The sequence below is a fragment of the Dasypus novemcinctus genome, chromosome 3, assembly GCF_030445035.2.
Source record: "Dasypus novemcinctus isolate mDasNov1 chromosome 3, mDasNov1.1.hap2, whole genome shotgun sequence".
Lineage (NCBI taxonomy): Eukaryota > Metazoa > Chordata > Mammalia > Cingulata > Dasypodidae > Dasypus > Dasypus novemcinctus.
In genome coordinates, this window is record NC_080675.1 from 109,340,399 (window position 1) to 109,365,982 (window position 25,584).

A 25,584-nucleotide genomic window follows, 5' to 3' on the forward strand; every position below is an offset into this window, starting at 1 on the left:
TTAATGTTTTTTTATTAAGAAGGAATCTGTGCAGTTTGAAATTGTATATGCCTGTAATGTTTAAGAGCCTATTAAAATGATAGTTTTAAAATTTCTATTTGGAGTATATAATTGAATGATTTAGACTTGTGGTTTTATATTGAAATTTTATTAGGTTTATGTATAACTTTAGAACAGCTAAGATAATGTTAGCTTTACTGTTTATAATTTGATCCTATTAAAGTTATAAATATTATTTAGAATTCAGGAAGTCTTCTGAAACATTTAAAACATAATCTAAAATGCTAAGTTCCTAATGGTAGTTTAAAACCAGTGAAAGTATTTAATTACATTATCAATTAATCAAGCATTTTAAAACACCCCTTTAAATGTTTGGTAAAACATGTTAGAATTACAGAAAGAAATTAGTAAGGTTCGTAAGCTAAATTTAAAACCCTGAAGAAGGACTATGGTTGTAAAATTTTAGATTTTAATAAAATTACCTCTAATTTTAAAAATCAATTTTGGATAATTTCTCTGCCTATAAAAACTCTTAACCAAAAGAAAAGAAAAATAAAACAAAAAAAGAAAAATACCTCGTCACTAAAAACAAAAAACAAAACAAAAATCCCTTATCAACAAAGATAATCAAAATAAAAATAAGTCCAGGCAACTGGCAAATCTCATGAAACAAAAGGTTCTGATGCCTAATGTTCTGTCTTTTTTTTTTTAACGTTTTATTTTAAAATAATTTTAAACTGCTAAACTTACAGAACAGTTGCAAAAATAATTCAAACCCACACAGAGAATTCCAACATACTCACAACTGTACCCCCATACCCAGATCTATAGTTTTAACATTCTGCCACCTTTGCTGAATCCATCCATCCATCCACCCATCCATCCATTCTCTGTCTGTGTCTATCTACCTATCATCTATTTTCTCAACATTCAAGAGCAGGTTGCACACATCATACTCCCTGCACATACTACTCCCTGTACATAAAACTTCCATGTACGTTTCCTATGAACAAGAATATTCACTCATGTAACTGACTTAACTGCAGCTATCAAATTCAAGAAATTTAACATTTATATAAAACTTAGTGAATATTCCAATTTTTTATGTCCTTATAATGTCCTTTTGAGCCTCTCTCCTCCCTTATTAGATCCCATCCAGTTTCATGTATCACATTTAATTATTGTTATCTCTCTAGGTTTCTTTGTTTTTTTTTAAATTGTGGAAACAGGTATCTATATCAATTTTTCCATCCCAATCCCTCCTAAGGATACCATTCAGTGGGATTAATCTCATTCACAGTGTTGCAGTACCTTCACCAGGTGTTCCCCTCACCCCAAACAGAAACCTTCCACTCATTTCGCATTAACTCCCCGTTGCCCCTGCCTCCCAGCCTTGGTATCCTGTACTCTCCTATCTGTTTCTATGAGTTTGCATATTCTCTGATATTTTCTTTGTGGTTACCATGGGTCTTAAATTTAACATCCTAAATTTAAAACATTCTTGTTTGCTTTGAAACCAACTTAACTTCAATAGTGTACACATGCTATGTTCCCATAGCCCTTCATCCCCCCACCTTTATGTAGTTCTTGTCACAGCCTGATGTTCTTTGGGTGTAAAAGACAGGAGTGAGAATGAGATGACTTTGCATTTCTTTATGCCAGATCACTAAGAAAATGCATCATCTCAATGCAAAGAGATTTAAGTATAAAGCACATTCTAGATAAGGATCTCTCAGATTCTACATTTTAATTATTTGAGCTGCCTGTTGAAATTTTTATTCTTCATCCTTTTAAAGGGGAAAGGCACAATAAACACACTTCTTTATGAAAACAAGAGGGCCTAGTAAATCAACATGGTGACTTTTACTACAGATTGTATCTTTCTCCCCACTTGTTCCTTATCTTTCCCTTCAGGTGTGCGTTCTGACGGTGCAGCCAGTCGGGCCAGTGCTCTGTAAATTCGACCTCAGTCTACATAGGAGCACTGAGCTCAGGAGCATTTGCAATGAATGAGAAGTGCAAGTGCAGAAGCCTCCTGAGCCATCGGGGGCCCCCTTCCATAGTGAGGGCAGCCAGGGGAGGCTGGCACCTCTTCCAGCTTCAGGAGACAAGCAAACACCCAGCACTGGCAGAAGCAAGTCAGTAACAAGGACTTCAGGGGTCTGATACAGAGTAGACTAGGGACCCCACACATTTTCCTTTTCTTCAGCATCACCACTGTGGCTAAAAAGTACCAGTACAGTTCTGATTGCAATTTTCAAGAATCTCAACTATTCAAAGCATGTGTTAAAATTATGTCTCTCTCACGCTTGTATAGGGGGCTTTTTTTTTTAGGAGGTACACGGGACTAAACAGAGTCCTCGTAGGTGGGAGGCAGGCACTCAACCACTGAGCTTTATCCTCTCCCTCTTACTCTTTTAACAACGGAAAAACAGATAACCCTTTGAGCTTATTTCACTAACAATTCTATTACTTCCAGATCAGAAAACAGGGAAACTAAGGATGAAGGAAAAACTAAGGGTGATGGAAAAATTTTGTTTTGCTTTCAATATTTAACCTGGATTTCTGTAGTCTTACTTCACACTCCCTTCTTAGAATCCCTTCCCCAACCCCAAGTTACTTCTTATCCTGAACAAAGCTCCAGCACATGAGCACAGATTCCTCGCCTAAAAGTTCTAATAGATATAGAAAAAGTATCCCAAGGTTTAGAATGCACTGTAATTCAACATTTATTGAGCTCTACCAAAAATGGTTGATAAGCTAAGTTCTAGGGAAACAAAGATAAATAATTCTAGGTTCATGCCCTTGAGAAACACACGGTCAAGTGGAGGAGACAGATATGTAGAGATGAGTTACCACATGGTGTGCCAGTTACATGAAATGTATTTTTAAAAGGGGACAGAGGCTGGAAAAGTCAGAGAAATCTTCGTAGAAGAGTCCTGACAGAGAAAGGGTTTGCTAGACAAAGAAGTAGGAAGAGGTATTCCAGGCAAAGGGATTGTGAAAGGATCCAATGTGCCTGGTGTGCTGAGGTGAGCATGGAGGGGAAAGGGTTTTGGAGAGAACTGCAGAGGTGCAGGGTGAGCAGGAACGACATGCTGGGGTTCTACCATGGAGGACATTCACCTGGTGAGCCCAAGCATTTGAAATTAACCCTGCAGTGTGCAGAGACTGAAGCAATGGCCTACCCTTTTTGCTTTTTAGTAAAGTAACTTCAGGGGTCAGGTATAATGACCTAGAGAGCACCTGTTGATCTACCTGTTGACATTTTTATTCTTCTTCCTTTTCAAAGGGGGAAGGTACAATAAACATACTTCTCTTTAAAAACAACTAAGGTGATCTATTAAATCAATGTGGTAACTTTCACTGCAGAGTCTGTCTTCCTCCCCTGTTGTTCCTTATCCTTCTCTTCAAATGTCCATTCTGACAGTGCACATTGAGACCACATAGATGAGAAGACCAGTATGGGACAGAGGCCTAGGAGAGAAACGATGGGTGCTGGCCTAGGGCTGTGGCACGGGAAAGGAGAGAAGAGTCATTTCTGAAGAAGACTCCCTAAGACTGCGTGACGGGCCGTGTGGGTGGTGAAAGGCAGTAAGGAGTCAAGAGTGCTTCTGATGTTTCTGGTTTGGGCAAATGGATGGATAATGACATCATTAACTGAAGTAGAAACCAAAAATACAGGTGGTAACGCAGAATTAATGGGGTAGTAGTTGGGGGTGGGGGTGGGGGTGAGCTAAGGAGTTAAGTTGTGAGTATTAAGATTGAAGCATCTGTAAGACAAACTAGTTCGAACCTTATAAAAGTTGGGGTTGGAGAAATACAGTCTTGAATGTTATCCACACAGAGGAACAGTAGTGGGTATGGGAGAAGTCATCCAGAGAAAGGAAGTAAAGTGAGAAGAAAACCAGGATATTATCACCCTATTTAGGAGGTGTTCAAAGAAGGCACTAGATGGAAAGCTGGAGAAGGGCCCTCCAGAGGGGTTGGATAGCCAGGAGGGTGCAGTTCTGGGAGCTCGGGAGAGAGAGAGTTGGAAGAGGCAGGAATTATTCAATAATGACCAATGCTTCTGGGAGGTCAACTTAAAGATGGAGGAAATGCTATTGGGTTTGGCAGTTAGAAGATCACTGGTGACATCAGAAGACAGTCTGAGTACAGAGGTAGAGGTCCCGTAGAGCTAAGGAGGGGTGGGAGTTGAGGGATTGGAGATAGTGAGTGCAGACTATTTTAATGTTGCTCATCACATTTCTAACCCTAACAATTAAATGAAGGGGAGGCAGGGCTGAGAGTTTATGTTTAGTTTGGAGAGACAAATATGTTTTATGCTGAGGGACAAGTGCCATTGAAGAGGAAGAGTCTAAAATTATTGGAGAAAGGAGATAACTGCTAGAGTAAGAATCTGTGAGAGATGGGGAGTGGGAAGGAGGGGTAAGAGTGGGATCCATCCCGCCATGCGGGAAGGCACCCAGTGGTGAACCAAGGGTGGGCTGCCCGAGCTGTCCACCCCACATGCAAGTTGATACTTAGGCCAACAAGCAATTTTTTCAGGGAATAGTATTAAATCACTGACATTGTTTAGAACTGCCAGTGCATAGAGTTAATAAAAGCAGACAGATTTGGAATCAATGTTATTACAGTTTTTAAATTCTTTGCAGTCAAAGCACCCACTTAGTATCTGCATCCCGTATTATTTGGACATCTCCCAATGCTCCACCCTTGGAATGCCACTGGCAGCACCTCTCTTGAGAAGAGAAGTATGGATTTATGAGTAGGGTTTTATTTTTTCTGTGTACTGTAAGATGAAAATGGAGGGGTTAGAGGGTTGTAAAGGATTAGAACAGTTGCAAGTGATGACTCAGTGCGAGGGAGCTACACCTTAGGTGCTAAACGGTCTCACCCCACTGTAGCTCTTTCTTCTTCGGGGACAATGGCTTAGCCATCAACAGCAAGAGGAGGAAGCCAGGCACTTTCTCCATGCCACTCAGTTCACACCCCATAAGAGAAGGAAAATCCAGCAGGGATGCCTTGGCACCCAGGCAATGCCTCTGCCTGAGGCAACAAGGCACCAGCGGATTCTCCAGATGCTGTGATACCAGGAAGCTTTCTTCAGAAACTCAGGCAATTGAAGAATAGAACAGAAAATCTCAAGAGAAATTTCCCATTTGAGTTCCACTTGTACCTTTGTCCATTTGTACAGGAAGAATATGCATTTTGACAAATCTACAGGAAAAGTTTTTTTGTTGTTTTTTTACTGGCAAGAGATACTGAAGAAGACAGGGTTTGGTGTTTGCCTATTGCTGTCTTTGATGCCCCCTCAGAGCAATCAGCATTACTAGCATTGACACCCTTGACGGAAGACACACACACACTCACATCATACCCCTGAATGGACATATGAACTACTTAAAATTATTCCAAAACCAATAAAAATGAAAGCACACTACAAAGAAAGTTTGATAGCAATAGAAATTTCAAGCTTCCTTTGAATGAATTCATTCAAGAATTACCACTTGGGGACTGTAAGTCACTGTGTTAAAGGATATAGGGCGATAACTTTTTGGAGCAGCTCAGCAGAGGAGATGACAATTCGGTGCATGGTCAGCATGACTTGTAACAGTTGGTTACTTCGGCACAGGTTTCCATCTGCATCTGCAAATTTAAAGAGCAGCATCTGAATTAGGCCCTTGGAGAGAAATTAGTCACCACGTAGGCTATCACTCAAAGGTAGAGAGGCCATCAGAATGCAGGTTCTTCAGGCAGGCACCGTTCTTTTTTTCCCACTGCCCCTTGCCCAGGACTTTTCTCATCCTGCTGCTACCTTCTCTCCTTCCAGAAATGTCGATTTTGTTACTTATTAACCACCACCCCCAAAAGGTGATAGAATCTTGGAGAAGTGTTAAAACTTGCATTAGTACCTTGCTGAAAGCAGAACCAGATCCAAGTTTTGTGAGGCTTAAAGTGCATAAAATTTGGGGAGGAACCTCTCTAGGGTCAAAATGAAAAAAGTTACACCCTTAATAGATTGCAGTTAAACATCTTATTTTTGCAATTTTCACAAAAACATGACCATGTGATGACATTCTTAGGGCACTTCCATAGCCTTGGAAGGAGCTCATGCAAGTGAAGGGCACTGAAGTAGCAGCTTCCCTACTATCCTGAACATGTCTCTGGACGGAAACAAAGGAGGAAGACCACGGGCAAACATTACATTGGAGATTATTTGTGGATGATAAGTATCCTTGATGACCTATATCAAGGAGCATCATTTGCTAGGTTTTCTAAATCCCTAAATTATTTTATTATCGAATAATAAGATGCATTCTATACACTGGTATTGGATATAAAGGTTCCCCTTGGAGTGATTTTCAAAATCTTTTCAACATTTATGACATAAAGTGTCAGGGGTTGTACTGTTTATTGCCCTGCCGAATCTATTCTCTGTCCTACATGAATTGCATCACCCGGCTCCCTTGCCAAATGTTTTCCAATTGGGTTCAGCCATTGGGAAGCACCAGTAAGAGATTGGAGGAGAGATCAGGATATGTCTTTCTCATTCCCTCTCTGCTTTGGCACTTCTTCCCTGATAACAGATAATGCCTCTTCAGTGAATGATCACACTGATTGGCAGCTTCTCCATGGCTCCAGTACTCACTGGACTCTTCTGACATTATTCTCTCCTCTGACCCTTCAGCCCTAAGGGGTGGTAATGACTTCTGACTTTTGACAGTCTCTGTATGCAGCATCTATTTATCCCACTCTCATCGTGTAAGTAGTCCCTTCATTGAAGTGTTTTCATTTAAAAGATATTTTTAAAAAGTAAATTATGTTCCCTGCTGGGATGTTGAATGATCCAGAAAAAAATTATCCAATGAAGGAAAGTTGGATGTACAACTCTTTAAAATACATGACACAAAATAGTTATTATTTTTATTCTTCTCCAAATGTACCAAATGGTAAATGAAGGATATATTACATTTAGGCTCAGAATTCACAAATCCTAGCTCATTCCCAGTAAATGACCTAAAGTCATACTTCTTTGAGAAAACATAAGTAAACTGACAGCATCACTCACCTTCCCATCACCAAATCCACCAATTTACCAGCATTCTATTACCATTACTCCCTGCCTTCCTCTGTTACCATGGAAAGTCTTTCAGAGATCAACACCTCCACAGTGCTCTGGGACTCTTCCTTTCTCAGGGTCATGGAAATTGCTTTTATCCACTTTATGTCCTATAATATCAACTCCTCTCTCTCTCTACTGGTCTATGTCCACTGGCATTTAAATATGCTCTTGTATCTCCTTATTAAAATTAATGAAAGAAAACAAAACCTTTAGGGAAGGGGATGTGGCTCAACTGAGAGAGCATCCACCTACCATACGGAGGGTCTAGGGTTTGATCCCCAGGGCCTCCTGACCTTTGTGGTGAGCTGGCCCATATGCAGAGCTGCCACGCACAAGGAGTGCCATGCCACACAGGGGTGCCCCCGCATAGGGTGTACCACATGCAAGGGTGTGCCCTGCAAGGACAGCCACCCCGTGTGAAAAAAAGCACAGCCTGTCCAGGAGTGGCGTCGCACACACGGAGAGCTGACACAGCAAGATGACACAACAAAAAAGAGATGCACTTTCCCGGTGCTACTGAGTGTGCAAGTGGACACAGAAGAACACAGAGTGAGTGAACACAGACAGCAGACAATGGGAGGGAGGGGGGTGACCCCAAACTAAACAAAACCTTTAAACCCTCACCTTCTCTCTACCTCTTCATTTCTGTTCTCCTTTGCAGCAAAACCTCACTGCCCTCACTTTCCTACCACCCATTCACTTTTCAACCATTCCAATTTGACTTCTGTCTTCTTTATTCCACTAAATATTTTATTTTGAAGGTTGCTAACCAGCTCCACATTGGTAAATCCAGCAGTTACTCTTCTGTTGCATTCAACCCAAGTTGACTATATTCCCTTTCCTGGAACACTTTCTTCTCTTGGCTTCTATTATACCACACTCTCAGTTTCTAAGGCTCTTTTCCTGTTTCCTCTCCCACTGCTAAGCCTTTAAATGTCAGCATGTTTCTGTGGCTTAGTCCTCACACCACTTCTTTTTTCTAACAACATTCTCTCCCTAAGCTATGCCATCTAGTCCTTTGGCTAAAATACCACCTATATAATGCTGACTCCCCAATTTATGCTTTCAGCCCTAAGTACCATATTAGTATGTTCAGCAGTCTACTTGGCATAGCCACATAGATGTCTAATATGTATTTCAAATTTAACGTATTGAAACAAAACTCTTGACCTCTCCCTTGCTCAACCCCTTCCTTTCCCATTCTTCAGGAAATGACATCACTAACCTTCTCCTAAGTTACCCAAACTAAAAACCTAGGCGTCATCCTTGATTTCTCTCCTTACCTCCCATCCAATATACCAGTAATACTTGATTCTACTTCCAAAAAATATATATCAAACTTGTCCATTTCCCTCCATCTCTGCCATCTTCTTAGTTTGAACCAGAACCACAAGGCAATGACCTAACTGATTTCCCTGTTTCTGCTTTTGTCCCCTTACTACATATTCTCCTCACAGCAGTCAGGAGCAAGCTCCTGAAACCCATAAATCAGGCCATATGCCTAATACACTACAGTGGATTCCATTATACTTAGAATAAAGCACCAACTCCTTGCTTTGGCTAGCAAAGCCCAACACATTCTGGGTCATTTTTCTCTCTCTTATTTCATCTCATACCATATTACTACTCTCCACACTTCTATTTATAATTCAAATACTCCAAGCTTATTCCTCCTTCATGGATTTTGAATTTACTCTTCCCTTCAATGGGTCTTTCTTCCCTTGCCCATTCATGTCATTTAGGTCTCAATTTAAATGTCACATCCTCAGAGAGGTCTTCCTTAAACTATCTAAGGTAGCCATGACCCCATCTGAGTTTCTTCATGGCACTTATCAAGATTTGAAGTTAGTTTGTTTATTTATATGTTTCCTTATTTATTTTCTCAATCTCCACTAGACTATAAGCTTCATGAGACCTGAGCCTTGTCCATATTTTTCTACAACCATATCTCCAGCACCTAGAACAGTTCTGGCCCTGGAGGGTACTCATTAAACATTTGTTGAAAAGTACATGAACTGTATCAAATAGGAGACCCCTTACTTTTCATATCTCTTTGGAAATCAACTTGGCTTTCAGCAATAGTTATTTCATTGATGATATACAGTATACACACTTACTTTCTTCTTGGCCACAGTTTACAAAAGGAGCTCAGAGTTTCAATTTGATAAATCATTTTTATGAAGTATTCTTCTAGTCTGGTTATAGCTTTGTAAACCATTCATTAATTCTATTGAACTTGTATTCTAGTGAGGTAATGTTAGTATTGCTATCTCTATGTTTTCTGGCCTGTATTATTTCTGTAATGTTTAACTCTTGTCACAAAAATTGTGCATGTCACCTACTCTCCACTTTGTTGGACTTACCCAGATTAGCTAACAGGGAGGTAAGGATGGACAACCACCACACCAAGGAACTGAGAGTCTACAGCTGTAGGCCTGAGAATCCCATCTACCAGTTGTGTGGGATTGAAGCCCTCTCTCTATTGAGAGGTGGAGTGGGCATCACCATCCTAGGGTCCTCAGGGTGGAGGAATAAAATATGGATTAGAGCGGACTTACTGGTATTCTACTGTAGAATTATTGTGACTCTAGCAATGAAAGAAATTATATCATTGATGTGGAGACAGTGGCCATGGCAGTTGCTGAAGACAGGGAGAGGGAAAAGGAGGTTTGACATGGGGGCGCTGTTGGGACTTGGAGTTGTCCTGAATGATGTTGCTCAGACAGATGCAGAACATTACATATCCTGCCATAACCCACTGAATGGACTGGGAGAGTGTAAACTACAATGTGAACTATAATCCATGTGGTGCAGCAGTGCTCCAAAATGTATTCATCAAATGCAAAGAATGTACCACATTAATGAAAGAAGTTGTTGATGTGGGAAAATTGGGGGGTGTGGGGAGTGGGGTATATGGGAACTCCTATATTTTTTTAATGTAACATTTTGTGTGATCAATGTATCTTTTACAAATAAATTTAAAATATATATATTTTTAAAAATTGTGCATGTCAAACCACCCCAAAACTCATTCAAATAGAAAGTCATTATTTATTTTGCTTATATAGGCTGGGTAAGCTAGTTTTTATTGGGGTCTCTGACCCATATGCCTCCCAGCCTCCTTGGACGAGGGGGCTAGCTGGGCCATGTCCTCATGGATATGACAGGGCCATGAAAGGTAACTGGAAATATTCAAGACCTCTTAAGCCTAGGCTTGGAACTGCCATGCTTTCATTCTACTGACCAAAGCAAGTCACATGGCTGAACCAAAGTATACCGGGAGGAAGTTCAAAGTCACAAGGCAAAGAAAACTGACCCAGAGATGAGTGAAAAACTAGGGACAATGATGTGATACACTCTACCACAGTAATGGGGGTGAATTCGATTTGACATCTGAAAACTTAGAGGTAGTATAGAAAATATAGAGGAAGCAGAACCGGAACCAATGGATAGAGGTCTTAGGGAACAAAATGGGGCATAGCATGTGACAGGAAACTCCAACCATTAGAACTATTCCCATATGGAAGCATTTCTATCAGAGAAGCATTCAGTAGGAGGCTATAGGGCGATAATGAAATAATCACTGTTATCACTGGTATTGGAATTATCATTCACTGAAGTCCTACTAGATACCAGCCTTTAGTGATGTTATTTTCAATTCTCACAGCAACCCTACAGTGTTGGCTTAATTTGCAATTTACTGCTGAAGAATTTAAAGTGAGATTGGGTAATTCATTCTAAGTCAAAGAGACAATGGGTAGAGGAGCTAGGCTCTGAACTCCTGTTCTTTCCCCTATATCCTGGTGTGTGACCATTTGTCAGGATAGGGGACCCAAGTATTAAATGGGGGACTAAAGTAAACGAGCTTTATGATCTCTTCCAATTTCTAGGGCTACAAATCTAAGAGATGCCTCTGGGATAATGGGTGGGAGCCAAAGCACATTTGGAGACTAGCTTTTATACTATGGTGATTTCTGAAAAAGCTTTGGTGGTTGATATTGATAGTTGGATTTGCCTTTAAGATTTGAAAGCAGAGTCAGTGTCTAAGGTTCACAATCACATTCATACTTCATTTTTATCTTGCACCTTTTTTTCCACAGATTTTCAGTGACGTCCCCACACTGTGGCTTGTTAATCCTCACATGTTCTCTGTGGGAGTGAGTCCTGGCAAATGGTAAGGCAGGAGGGGATGACTCACTTAGCAAAAAGAGGCAGAGATGGGGGTGAGGGAAAGAGCAGACAGGAGAGAAATGTTCCATCTCTACACCTAGGTCCAGAACTCCATTTCCTCTTCCTTCTTGGCTCTCCTTTTTCAACCAGAGAATACCTTGGTGCATTTGTTTACCCTTACCCCACCATCATCCCTCCGCTACATGACCTTCAACGACCTTAGACTCTACAGTGACCTCATCAGGGATGCACTCCCTTTCTGCCCTTATCTCACAGAGCCGGCGTTCACTTATCCCTTTTGAGGGGAAGAGTCTCCCTCTCAAAGTTAGATTTTCTAAGTGGTGGTCAAAGGGAATCTACCCTTTAGGCTGCCGGATTTAATTTTGGTATTTTGACACAATTGCTGTAAGCCGATTTAAATATTTCAATGAATAATTCAATTTTGTTTGCATTTTAGACTTTAAAAATGTAGGGTGTCACACCAAAAATTCTAATACACTAAATGTGCAATGCATAATAAAATGTGCATATTTTTTCATTACCATCTGGTTCTCCTGACACTTCAGGGAAAGATTTCTTTAAGGGGTTGAAACCTCAGTGAGCTACAAAATGTCAGTCTTATACACTCTCCCATGTAACTTGGAGAGTAATATATGCTACCGGTTAAAGATCCACCCAACCTGTGGACTATTTGCTCTATCAAGCAAACAGAAAAGCCTGTGGCTTCTGGGGACTCACTGGTCTATGAGCCAACAACCATTTCCCACAATTAGATTCAGTACTGGCAATAGCTGCACTTTATGGAATCACAGAATTTCAGAGTGGAAAAGACTTTTGACATCTTCTACTCAAGCCTTTTATCTGATGTGTTAATTCATCCTAAAAGCAGTATAGGTAAGTGGTTGTCTGCCCTCTCCTTGTGCCTTTCCAATGAGAGTGTATAACTCCCTTCCTATTCTATATAGTAATTTTTTCATTCAACTTTAGTTAGTGTTTTTTTATTGACACAACCAATACTGATGATTAGTCTACTTTGTGCAAGACACTATACTAGATTCTAAAGGAGATGTGAAGAGCCACAAGGAAACTCTTGTCATCAAGGATCTCATAGTCTAGATGGAGAATAAGACCCAAGACATATAACAGCAGGCAGTAAGCAGTAGAAACGGAACCCACAGGGACCACATTGAACAGTGGTAAGGAGGTAAGGAGGTAAGGAGTGGTAAGGAGGGAGAGATCCAAGCCAGTCCTGGTGTTTCAGGAAGGATCTTACAATATCTGTGGCCAGGTGACTGGAACTTTAAGATTCAAGAGGCCATCGGTCCACTCCTCTGCCTCCAAATAGGCCCGCAAACTCTTTTCTTCTTTCCTTGGCTTAGTCTTAAATGACCTGCTTGCCTTTGAGTGCAGTGAACTGCTCCCGGAAAAGCTGTGGGTGCAGCTGGCAAAAGGCTGAATTCCAGGCCTTGCTACTTGTTGCACAGGAGGCTTTCTGACACTGAAGACTTTTCTGGGTCATAAGATGCAAACCACTCACTGCAAAACGGATATGAAACATGAAAACAAGTGTCCAATACCAGAGAAAAACCCCAGGACAGAGTCTTTTCTTTCCCTTTACTTTGATTTCCATGGAAACCTGTTGGTGTGCGTAACAAAGGCAGAATGTTAGAAATCAGTATATTGAGATTTGGCAAGCTATCCACATCTGGGGGTACAAGAGCATATAGTAGGTGTGTCACAAGCAGGTGTCAGACATGGTACTGGGAAACCTTGGATGAGAAAACTGTAAGGGGCACTGTTGGAACTAGAGCCTATGGCAGGACTGAAGCTGCAAATGCATCTCCAGAAATATGGGCTAGATCCAGGTAGAACGTGACGAATGCACACACAGATTTCTGAATGTATAAGAATGCAATAAATGTTCCAAAGAAATAAAACATTTCTGACAGAAAGGTCAAATTATTAAACTTAAATCCTGTTTGGAGAGTAAAGGAAGTGATGAGCTGAAAAGTCCACTAGGTGTTTTTTAAAAATACAACTGAGACAGGAAGTGCATGCAAAGAAAAGAATGTGGTGATATATGCTTTGAACTCTCACACCTCCTACTATCTGAGCAACAGATACCATCTGTAATCAACACCACTTGATCTTCTTAGCCTTCAGCCCCTCAAGGCTGGGGAGGGGTGGAGGTTGCGAACAGGAGAAAGCAAGCAATTTGCTCAGGAGCAGGTTTGAGAATCAGAATGGTTGCAGTCAGTGGTGGGTTAGTATGTATTTAATAACCAGCTTTCCTGGAGGGAAAGCCTTGATTTGTAGCATTTGCTGATTTCCATGGTGTAAATATGCCCACCATGGCCAATTTCAGGCTAGCAATGTGAGGTCATGGAACACAGAGCTGGGCAGAGATGCTTGCAGCCAGCTCTCAGGACAAGTACAGCTGTCCCCAGCAAGCACCATGGTAGGTTCCTTCAGAAGACCTGAGGTTGGAGGGCTTGCTGCTCTCTTGCCTTCCTTTTTGTATTTCCTCCTACCCGGCAGCCCTGACCCTTTCTACAGCCTCCCTGATCCCCAGATGCTCCAGAAGCCACTTTATTCCTCATCTCACCCTCAGTCTCATGCCCTCTGGGCCTTGCTAATCCAGATCAACAGATTCCCTTACAGGAGAGAAGGACTTCATGGGCCTCTGAGAGTTATCCCCATCTCAACAGCCATTCTTGGAGTGGTTAGCGCTCTAACCCAGGGATGAAAACTTTAAGGTAAGAAGCTGGGGAGAAGGCAAGCTCCTGTAACTTGTAAATCCAGCTCTGTTGTTTCCTCTGGGACAACCTGATATATCACCTCCAGACCAAATGTGACACCTGCTACATTAGTGAGAAAGTATACGTCTAGTAAGAATATTTTCTATTTCTTGGTACAGTACAGTTTCCAGGAATTTATAGAACTCTGAATATCTTGGTCACAATTAGGTTTTTGTGTTTTGTGTGTTTTTTTTACAATTAGCTTTTAATTATTTATTTGCAATAGCTAAGTGGGACACCATGATATGGGCAATACACAAATCTCAATTTAACCATGAGCTGCAATTTCATACTTTTGCAACAAGCAAGTATATTCTTCCAAAGTGGGCAATAAGCTGGACAATTTCGCCTCTTCTCTCTGCTCCCACCCAATCTCTGGGAGGTGATGACAAATAGTTCAACAGCCAAAGCCGGGGACACAGAGAAGGGAAAAACCTGACTCAGCAACCACGAGATGAAGGTGATTTGGTCTAACTAGGCCTCCCTCCCCTACTCTCTCAGAGAAACCAAACCTATAAAACACGTTTGGTGAAGGAAAAGTTGAACCTGTGCCTCCTCCTCTGTTCGGCTGAGGCTCATTCATTGTGCTGCCAGGGCCAGGGTGGTGAAGCAGGAAGCGGGGGAGCCTTTCCAAGCTGTTAGCATCTAGAGAAACACACCCTTGTACACACAGGAAACGTGCATGTGCACACACACGCCATCTCTGAAACAAGCCAGTGGCGGAGAACCACACCATTCTCCAGAGGGAGAACACCTGGTAACAGCACTTCATGTTTTCACAGCCCTCTACATTCAATTAACTGCTTGGCTTGTGCTGACTATTTGGGCCACACAATAACCCTATGCAGTAGCAGGAATTATGGATAAATTTTGAGGAGGAGGAAACTGAGTTATGGGGCCAGGCCTCTTTCCTTGGCGCCTGCCTCCTCTTCTCCATGGTGACTCCTGAGGGAGTTGGAGGGTAGCATGGTGCAGACTGCTTATAGCGGGGAGGGCTCTAACTTTCAGCAATCCATGCTGCAAGACTAAACCCCTGAGCCACACCCCACTCCCACTTCTCTTTTTCTGCCTGAGAAGCCCTATGTTTCTACAGACCAATGTAACCTTTCTCACTGGCATTATTGTACATACTCCTAATATCTCCCTCAATATCCTAACCCCTAAACATTAACACAAGGCAGATAGATATTATTAACACCATTTAGCTAGGACAACTGGAACCCAGAGAGCAAGCCAGCAGCCAAGTAGATGAAGATGCCAGGGTGCCTGAGAGCTCACAGCCCCATGTGTCCCCCATTTCTCCCTTCTTCTGCAGCAGAAGCACTCTTTGTTCCCTCAGCCAGGCTAGACATCGACAGGATCAGGGCTCCCAGGGGAATGGTTTTCCTTCTGAAGCAGAGACTCTATGTAAGGAATGACCTAGATTTTTCGGATGAGCAAGTGCAATCTATAAGTGTCTAACCAAGCGTATGAACTGCCTAAAGTGTAAAAGAGTTTTAGCTGCATTGCCTTTGCCGAGCAAGAAAACCTGCCTTCTTTGGGGATCAGTGCGTCCATCCAGACCTGTCACCTCTGAAGAATCAGGGGTCTGAGACGGGAGAGAAGTATTCCTCTTCAGTTCTGCAAATTCAGTTCAGTTCAGTTGGTGCAGTGGGCGTGGGGCTACGAGTAAGGGAGAGAAAGAGGCAGACCCAGAGATGTGACCCCAGAACAGACTTCAAATTCCACCGAGACCCTTTCTCAGAAGGTAGAGCCATCTGGAGGTAACTCTGGGTGACTGTTTCTCCCCCAGCTCATCAAACTCCCTGGGAACAAATGAATTATCTGGCTGGGCAATTATGTTGCAATTTGATTCCTTGGTGAGCTGCCCAGCCAGCAGCGCTCATGAGCAGTGACCACTCATGCTGCAGCACCACAGCAAAGTGCCTGGCTAGGGGAGAGGAGCGACAGGCCCTGTCCTAGCTTTCCAGAGGAACACAGACAGCTGCCAGCTCATGGCTGGAAAGGAAGTTGGCAAAAAAGGGGCAGGATTGAACAAAAAGAGATGAAAAACAAAATGGGGAAGAAAATCTAGGGCAACACTCTTACCTTGCTCACTGGAGCGTGCTCCTATCACTTAAATCTTGTATGTTAAAATCTGGGCCTTTTTTTTTTTGCATATTTTTTGGCAGGTCAAATAGGTATTAAGAAGCAACTTGGGGAATTTCCCAAATAATCACAAAGTGAAATAATATAAGGCCTATCTGAGAATTACTGGTTAGCCACAAACATAGCCTTCTTCAGAAAATATTTCTCAATGCATGACTTGATCCTATCAGACTTACCAGACTAGATAAGTATATTCGAGTGCATGATAGGATTGTAATAACTGGTATGTATTAACAAAAAATATCAACACACTGAATGTAGTCTTATCACAAAATATACTTTATACCACAGAAATTGTCCTTTGCTTATAATTCTTTGCAATGAACATTCTAGTACAAAAATTATCATTATATCACCAAGTATGGTAAAATTAACTGAGCATAGTCTTTTGTAATCAGATAGAAATTATTCTGAAATTCCCTTCCCCTTCTTTGGTTGCAGAGGATCAGATTTCATTTGATCAAATATATGAAAAATGCTTCATAAACTGTAAAGAACTATGACAGTGATGAGTTGTTCTTATTTCTCTTAATAAGAGAAACACTATTTTGTTTTTCTCTTTCCAAATTTACTACCAAAGGCTGGACATGAACTCCTTTTAATCCTTGGCTATTTCGGATTGGAAATATGATTTTTCATGAAAAAAAATGTAACTATAACCACAACCAAATGTAGCTGTTTGTGTGGTTTGTCACACTCTCTGTGCCAATCAGATGGACCTTGGTTTCTCCTCAGGCATGGTCTCACTCCATGGCAGAGTTGGTGGGTGGCCCTCCAAGTTTCCTTCTGATCCTAGGATTTAAGTGTGTATTCTCCTCAGATCCTCAAGACAAAAGGGTTTATTTGAGTTTACTCGGGTGCTAAAAGAGCAAATTTGCATGAGGAACAACTTTGGAAAAGAGAACTGCATGGGTGGGTGAGGAATCTCTTATCTGAAGGAAAGGAGAACCAGGCTCTCCTCAGTACCCAAGAGCCAAATAAAAATGTGTTTGAAAACAACCCAAGTCATAAACTGATGCTGTGCCACAGTCTTACAGAAACATCCAAAATGCTACACTGAAACAGTCTTGTTAGCAGTTGGGATTGCAGGAGACAGGGGGAAATATTTGGTCCTGGTGGAGTAAATAAAGCATCTGACCAGAAGAAATGAACTATAGTCAAGGTTTAGCCTGACACACTGTCTCTGTCCCTGTCTGCTAACACATATGGAGTGCTTCCTTGTAGCAAGCACTGTTCCAAGAGAGCCTTTACATGTATTAACCCTATGAGAAAGGTGATATTACTGCTATTTGATAAATGAAGAAAATGAGGCAAAGAGGGGGACAGTGACTTATTCAAGTTTGCACAGCAGTTAGTGGCGGGGCTGGGATGCAATGCAGGGTGTCCCGCACCGGGTGGCCCTGACCATTTCTGAGTCTCAATTTGCTCATCTAAAGAATGAGATGTGATGATGTCCCACTCCCATCCCTCCCAGCAAAGACCATCAGAGAATCAGTCAAGATAAGGAAAGACCTTTTGGAGAGAACAAGGTCCTGAACTGAGTCCAAACCTCTGTGATGTCTGGTTGACCTGTGGGTCCCCTGATCTAGGCTGCCTGACAGTCATCACGTAGGCACACGAAGCCTCACTGCTCTGAGGCACCAGTAACCTACACTCCTAGTGCTTTATGGCCTGCTACTAGTCTCCATGTATGTTATCTCATTTGAGCCTCACAACAACCTTCCGGGGGGGGGGGGGGGGGAATCAGTTTCATTATTTTATAGGTGAGGAAACAGAGAATAAGGCAATGTGACCTGTCTAAAATCACACATCTGATGGGTAACAGTGTTGGGACTTGAGCTCTGCTCTGCTCTTCTGACCCAGCCTGCCCTTTCCACCATATCCCTCTTCCGCTCAGCCTGAAGCTGAGAGGATGAAGGTGCTCCACCACTTCAACACGCGAGGGTTTCTGGAGGCAGTCTGCATACTTAACGAGAACACTAATGATAATAATGCCTGGTTTATTAGCACCTGTCTATGCCACATACAGATGAGGCGGGTTACATTCTCTCTAACTTGTACTACAACTCTGCATGGGAGGTATGTTCTCGGTTCACAAATGAAACAGACTCAAGATCGGTGAGATAACTTAGCAAAGGGTTCATAACTATGAAGTGGCAATAAGAGGCTACAAGTTATTGTTCTGTTGTTTTATCATTCTGATTCTAGTATTTTTATGATTCTTATTTATAACTGTCCTGCTTTGCCCATTACATGCGGACTCTTTAAGGACAAGGAGAAGGGTTGTGTCTACTTCTTTTCAGTTCCCTACAGTTTCTAAATATCCTGCTGGACATGGTCCATAGGGGCCATTCTTTCATTTCAATCACAGCATGTAAGAACAGACATCAACTACTGATAAAGACAAAACACAACATTCTGGTGCTCACCATGAGGAAACAGTTAAATGCCTTTGGGAGGGAGCAGTGGCCAAGGATGTATATCCCCAGGCAATGTGAGAGACTGCAGGGGGTGATGGTGAGGAAAGCACACAGCTTTTAAGAAAAGAGGGTAGGGGTGGGGGGGTGGGGTTGAATGGGACCTCACATATATATTTTTAATGTAATATTATTACAAAGTCAATAAAAAAAAATGCAAAAAAAAAAAAAAAGAAAAAGAAAAGAGGGTAAACAGAGGAAACAAAAAACCAGACAGACAAGGAAAGAAATAAGGTTTAGACTCTTCTTTTGATCTGTGTTAATGTCTCTGGCATTTAATTCCATTTACAGCTCTGGGCAGAGCAGCCCTTTGACATACAGTGAGAACAGATGAGTCTGAGGCTCCAGCTAGTTTTAAAGGTTCTGAATTTTAAAGTCATGCAATAAAACAAGGTGTCATCAAGTAGGAAAAAGTTAGATTAAAGTTCACAGATCTTTCCTAGAAAATAAATTTTGATTGGATTTTCCAAAACTGATCTGCTGAAAAACTGAGATTTCCAGGACTGAAAAGGTAAGGGACCATCCTTGAAGCAACAAATAGCCTGAGTTTCCATGGGATCTAATAGGTTAAGGCCAAGATTCCTCCTATTGATGTGTCATGCCACACCTGATCAACAGACATTTGGCCTGTTCCTAGGAGCCCACTCTGAGCAGGAGTAGCACTTTAGGTGATGCTGAGAGAGGACAGGGCAACCAGCCCACACAAATGCACTGGAAATATCACTAAACCCTCACATTTGCATAGCACTTTGCACTTTACAAAGTACTCTCACATGTATTATCTGATTTGACCATCACAACAACCTTGTGAGCTGAGTAGCAACTGTGCCATTTTATAGACAAGAAGGTACAAAGGCTGGGAAGAATGTCTGACTGGCTCCTTCTTTGTGGGTATCGGTTCTGAACCAGGTATTAGATCATTCAAATAGCACTGCTGGGTAAGTAACCAGCCCATGGATCATATCACCAACAAGTGGCAGAATCGGAATTCCAGGACTAGGTCTTCTCACCACAAGTCCAGCATTCTTTGTTCAAAGAGCGCTGTGATGGGTACTGTGGGGAATGCAGAGATAACCACAATCCTGTTCAAGTAAGCATCAGGAAGCTATAGTCTATAACATGGTACAAAATAGAATAAGGGCCTGGAGGGAGTTTCCTACAAAACACTAAGCAGGATAGAGGACTGGAAAGACCAAATTTCACTAGAAGAAATGGTTACCCTTCATGAAGAGGGTAGTATTTGAAGTGGGCCATGAAGGAAGGGTGAGAGTTTTACAAACTGGAATGGAAGTAATGGTATTGTTAAGGAGAGAAATGGTTTGGAAATAAGAGATTTAAAAGCAAATCTAGGAAGGACTGTGAGGTCCAGTTTGGTTGCATTCAAGAGCACTTGTAGAGATGCATAGATACATAGATCAGGCACAAGGTTTGGGGGACCTCACATCCTAAACCGAGTTGCCTTTACTCTGATCTTTCCGTCAACATTCTACAAAAACAGATGATCTGTAAAAAGAGAAGAGTAGCACCCACTTACCTGATATTCTGTTAAAATTGCCAATTTGTGGTACTTTACAACCTAAGGGCTTTTTTTTCAAGATGGACCATTTCTAAAGAACCTTGAACCTTATTTTAATTTCTACTTATGGACCTTTTCCTAACCACATAGCCCCTACAGCAACACAGCCACCAAGGGTGTATGTATGTGTGTGTGTGTATATATGCATGATGATGTGGTCATACTGGTTAGCTCTAATTTCCAAAGCACAATCAGAAATCAATCTGATGTGAGCCAGAGAGTCATGATCAAAGGTAACTGATCTGGGCCACAAGGAACATCCTACTACACAATGACAAAGCTTCTCCCCCTAGGGCTCACACAGCCTTAATGTAAGAGGTGGTGTTTTATCTCGAAGAGACCAGCATTCTTCATACCCTTTAAAATGAAGAGTCACACGTTCTCCTGATTAATGGTCTTTTGGCCTTTGATGCCTGGCATCCTCTCCTTTTCCTTTTCTTCCTGGTTGCATAGAAAGTATCCAGTGGGGACTGTTACTTTCCACACGTAAATGAAAGGACACCAAAAACTCAATCCTAAGGATGACCCCTTTCTACATTGTTTGGGCAAGATAATTTTATCCAGTATATGAAACTTACATCCATGTAACCCAAATCCCTCTAAATATCTAGCACAGTTTTCTGACCCAGAAAGTTCTTTCATGCTCCTTCCCACTTAGTTCCTTCAAATCCACCCCACCAAAAAACCATTATTCTGATGACTTTTAAATCACAGATCAGTTTTGCCAGTTTTAGAACTTCTTGTAATTCGAGTTATATAGTGTGTACTTTTTGTGTATGTTATGCTTCTTTAATGCAGAATAATGTTTCTGAGGTGTATCAATGTTGAATGTATTTCTTTTTACTGAATACTCATTCTGTTGCATAAACATAATGCAATTTGTTTATTTATTTTTCTGACATTGTGTAACATTTGAGGTGTTTCCGCTTTGTGGTTTTTATGAATAAATTTGCTATGAACATTCTTGCACAAGTCAAATTGTAGGCATATGTTTTCATTTCTCTTGAGTAAATGCCTAGAAGTAGAATTGGGTATATTTAACTTTACAAAAAACTGCCAAACAGTCTTCCAAAGTGATAGTATCATTTTACAACCCCATCAGCAATATATGAGAGTTTTGGCTGCATCATATCTTCATTAACAGTTGGTGTTGACACTCTTTTAATTGTAGCCTTTCTGGTTGATGCACAGTGGTATAGCATTGAGATTTTGATTCATATTTTCTGATGTTGAGGACATTGTATGTGTTTATTTACATATATATCTTTGTGACATATTCAATTATTTTGCCCACTTTTAATTGTGTCATTTGTCTTTTATTATTAGAATGTAAGAATTATCTACACGTTTTGAATATAAGTTCTTGCCAAAGATATGCATTGCAGATATTTCTCCTAGTCTGTGCCTTGCCAATTCATTTCCTTAATGGTATCTTTTGAAGAGTTTTTAATTTTTTTATTTTTATGAAAACCAATTTATTAAATATTTAATTGGTTAGTGTTCTTTTTGTCCAAGAAATATCTACCTCAAGCTTGCAAAAATATTTTCCTATATTTCTTTCAAGAAAATTTACTCTATTAACTTTTATATTCAGGCCTCTAATTCATCTTAAATTTTTATTTTTTAAAGATTTAGCTTATTTGTTTCTCCTCCCCCCCCCATTGTATGCTCTCTCTAACCATTTGCTGTGTGTTCATCTGTGTCTACTTGTATTCTCATTAGGTGGCTCGAGGAACCGATCTTGGGACCTTCTGGAGTGGGAGAGAGGCGATCATGCTTTTATGCCACCTCAGCTCCCTGTTCTGCTATGTTTCTTATTATCTCTCCTCTGTGTCTCTTGTTATGTCATCTTGCTGTGCCAGCTCTCCTGTGCAGGGCAGCTTTCCCACACAAGGCAGCACTCCCATGTGGGGCGGCATTCCTGCGCGGGGCGGCAATCCCTATGGGCTGGCAGTCTGCCAGCTCACCACTCAGGCCAGCTTGCCTTCACCAGGAGGCCCTGGGCATCAAACCCTGACCTCCTATATGGTAGACAGGAGCCCAACTGCTTGAGCCACATCCATTTCCCTTAAATTATTTTTGTGTATGGTGTGAGATATAGGTCACAGTTCATTTTTTCATATGGATGTCAGTTGTTCCATCATCATTTGTTGAAAGGACATCCTTTTCTCCATTGACTTGCTTTGGTACCTTTGTTGAAAATCAGTTGACCATATATGATAAATTACTTTGAACTCTATTCTGTTGCACTGATGCATTTATCTATTCTTATGGCTACTCCATATTGTCTTGATTATCATACATTTATAAAAAGTCTTGAAAGCAGGTAAAATTTCCAACTTTGTTCCTCTTTTTCAAGATTGTTTTGGCTATTCCAAGCCCTTTCATTTTTTTATTATAGTATATGGTATGTTTCTCAGTTCTAGAATTTCTATTTGGTTCCTTTTATTATTTCCATTTCTCTATTGAGATTATCCATCTCTTCACCTTACTTTAAATCTTTCAACATATTTATAACAGCTATTGTATATTCCCTGTCTGCTAATTCAACATTTGGGTCATCTCTGAGTTAATTTTCATTGACTATTTCTTCTGGTTATAGATCACATTTTCCTGCTTCTTTGTATGTTTCACAATGTTCTATTACATGCAACACATTGTGATACAAAGTTGTGACTTTGGCTCATGTTCCTTTAGAGTTATTTAATTTCCAAAAGCCCTAGACTGATCTAGGTTGGATTTAGGCTTTCTTAGGGCTAGAGTCACCCTACTAAAACATTGGTTCCTTTTTCATGGCTTATCTGATTGCCACAGGTGTTATGTCTCTCCACTCTGGCTGGTTGGAACTGTAATATTTCCTAGACTGTAAGACCTCCTTTAGCTCTCTAACCCCCAATAGCTATTAACTGTCAGGAATCATGGAATCTCACCATATTTGTGCATAGATTAGAATTTAGTCAAAGACTAAAGGAGACCCCACTCTAGATTCCTCTGCATCAGTATGCACTCTGCAAATTCTAGCCACCCTAGAAAGCCCAAACACAAAATTTGTTTCCTCTGCCAGGCAAGATGCTGCTCTTTGGGCTCTAGCTGCCCATACCGTGATTTGTAAAGTGGCCCCAGTCAGACAGCCAAGGTGTGTGGTGAGTTCACTGAATTCTTTTCTCAAGTATCTCATGACCTGCCCCATGATGGGCTCTGTGCACCTGGTGACTGCCATGTACCTAACATTGCACTCTAGTATTTGGTCAGATCTTGGTGCAGTAGACAGGTACTGTTTTGTGTGCCCAGTCCATCAGCCTTCCTTTGGGAAACGTTGCTATCCGAACTTCAATATGTGGTCCTAGACAGAAATGCTGCATTATTAAATGACTCCACCTACCTGATCAGTGGTTATTGGTTCAAGCCGTAGCCACCTGACCCAACTTAAACCAATCAAAGTTCTTCCCTGGCAATTCTTTTCATTGAATTAGATGAAAAAATATTAAATGTATAATGGTAAGAACTGCAGAATTTGCAGCTATTGGTGCCTTGTTCCTTACCCATGGAAGAAACAAATCTTCAGTGAAAGAAAATGATGTGCTGACAAGCAGAGAGAAGAGAGAGAGAGGGAGGGAGAGAACACACGCTAGAGTCTCTTGCTGGAGTTCTAATCCCTGACTTTACATAGTCCTAAGGCCTACAAGCATCTTGTGCTCTTCCTGCACTTTAGTTATATGAAATACTCTGATTTCTTCTAATAATCCTGTAAGATAGTTCATGTCTGGACCAGCATTTTGAAAAATGACAATTACTTTTTGGACCTTGCTTACTGAATACCCATTAATATATCTCAAATTCCTGTAAATTTTAAAATTATGGCACTATCTACTAAGCTCATACCTGCTTGTGCCTATTATGGCACCATCCTGGTAATTTTTGACACAGCCATTTGTAGTGGTTTGGAACTGAACGCACCCCAGAAAAATATGTTCTTAAATTTAATCCATCCCTGTGAGTTTGAACCCACTGTAAGTAGCACCTTTTGATGAGGCTACTTCAGTTTAGGTGTGACCGACCTCAGTCAGGATAGGTCTTAATCCTCTTACTGGAATCCTTTATAAGAGAATGGATTTCAGACAAAGAGAAAGCAAGCCACAGGAGGCAAGAAGCTAAGCCCAGAAGAGGAGTAAGAGACCAGGAGGTGCTGCCATATGCCTTGCCATGTGATAGAGGAAGCAAGGATCACCAGCAGCCAGGCCCAGAATGCCAGTCTTTGGGGATGAACGCATCACTTTGATGATGCCTTGATTGGGACATCTTCCAGGCCTCAAAACCATAAGCAGATAAACTCCAATTATTTAACCCAATCCATTTCATGGTATTTGCTTAAGCAGCCTAGGAAACAAATACGCCATTCCAACTAGATTTCTCCATCTTGCATCTTCATAGTAAGATTGTGGATCCTATGGTGGTTTGCACTGTTGATCTGAGGGAATGATACACTAACATTTGAAAAGTCTATGGTAATACTGATTGCTACCATTTTTAAGTATTGTCTGTGTAATGGCATTGTGATACTATTTTACATACATTATTTCTAACTTCTTGTAAGATACCTACTTCACAAAAATCCCATGAAGTATGTATTAACTTACATGTTAAAAGAAACTTAGTCTCAGAAAGATTAAGAAACTAGCTAACTTCACAAGGTTACTATGTGTCAGCACTAGGATTGGACCACAGAATTTAATGGGAGGATTACTCCCTTTACCTGGATAGTCTATTTCTATTAATACCACCCATCTCAGACTATTTTAACTTTTTTAGAATATACATGACACTATTGGTTCATACTGAATTTACAACTAAAATCCCTTTGAATTTTTCACAAGAACTGCAATTGATCTTGTTTTTTCCTATCCAGAACAAATTTGAAGCACTATTTTTTAACTTACATACAAGACTTTGTTTATTCCTACTGAAGTTCTCAGTGTTCTACCCTACTGATCTTCAAGGACCTTGATTTTCATCAAATGCACTTATATTCCCAGAAGTGTATCTAGCAAAACATGTTTAAGTCTGATGAAAATGTCCAACACAATGATAAACAGTTTTACTATACTTGCAGAATGACATCCATCCATGCTCATATCTATATGCATAAGATTATTTACCAGCTATGAATTAGTTTATCTGGATTTTTATGTAGCCTATTATTTGTCCATTGAACACTTATTGAGCACTTACTTTTTACCAGGAACTCAATGAGTACTTTACATGTCTGAATTTATAGACCCTGTCAGT

The 25,584-nt window shown here is 40.9% G+C and overlaps 1 protein-coding gene across 4 annotated transcripts in view; it reads right to left on the reverse strand.

The window, feature by feature from the left end:
• RASGRP1 (RAS guanyl releasing protein 1) overlaps positions 1-25,584 on the reverse strand; it is a 74,098-nt gene that overhangs the window by 30,135 nt on the left and 18,379 nt on the right. For all 4 annotated transcript variants that reach the window (XM_012528395.3, XM_012528390.4, XM_004448250.4 and 1 more), the window contains one exon: positions 5,547-5,652. In XM_012528395.3, coding sequence (XP_012383849.1) covers positions 5,547-5,652 — 106 coding nt within the window. The remainder of the gene's footprint in view (positions 1-5,546; positions 5,653-25,584) is intronic.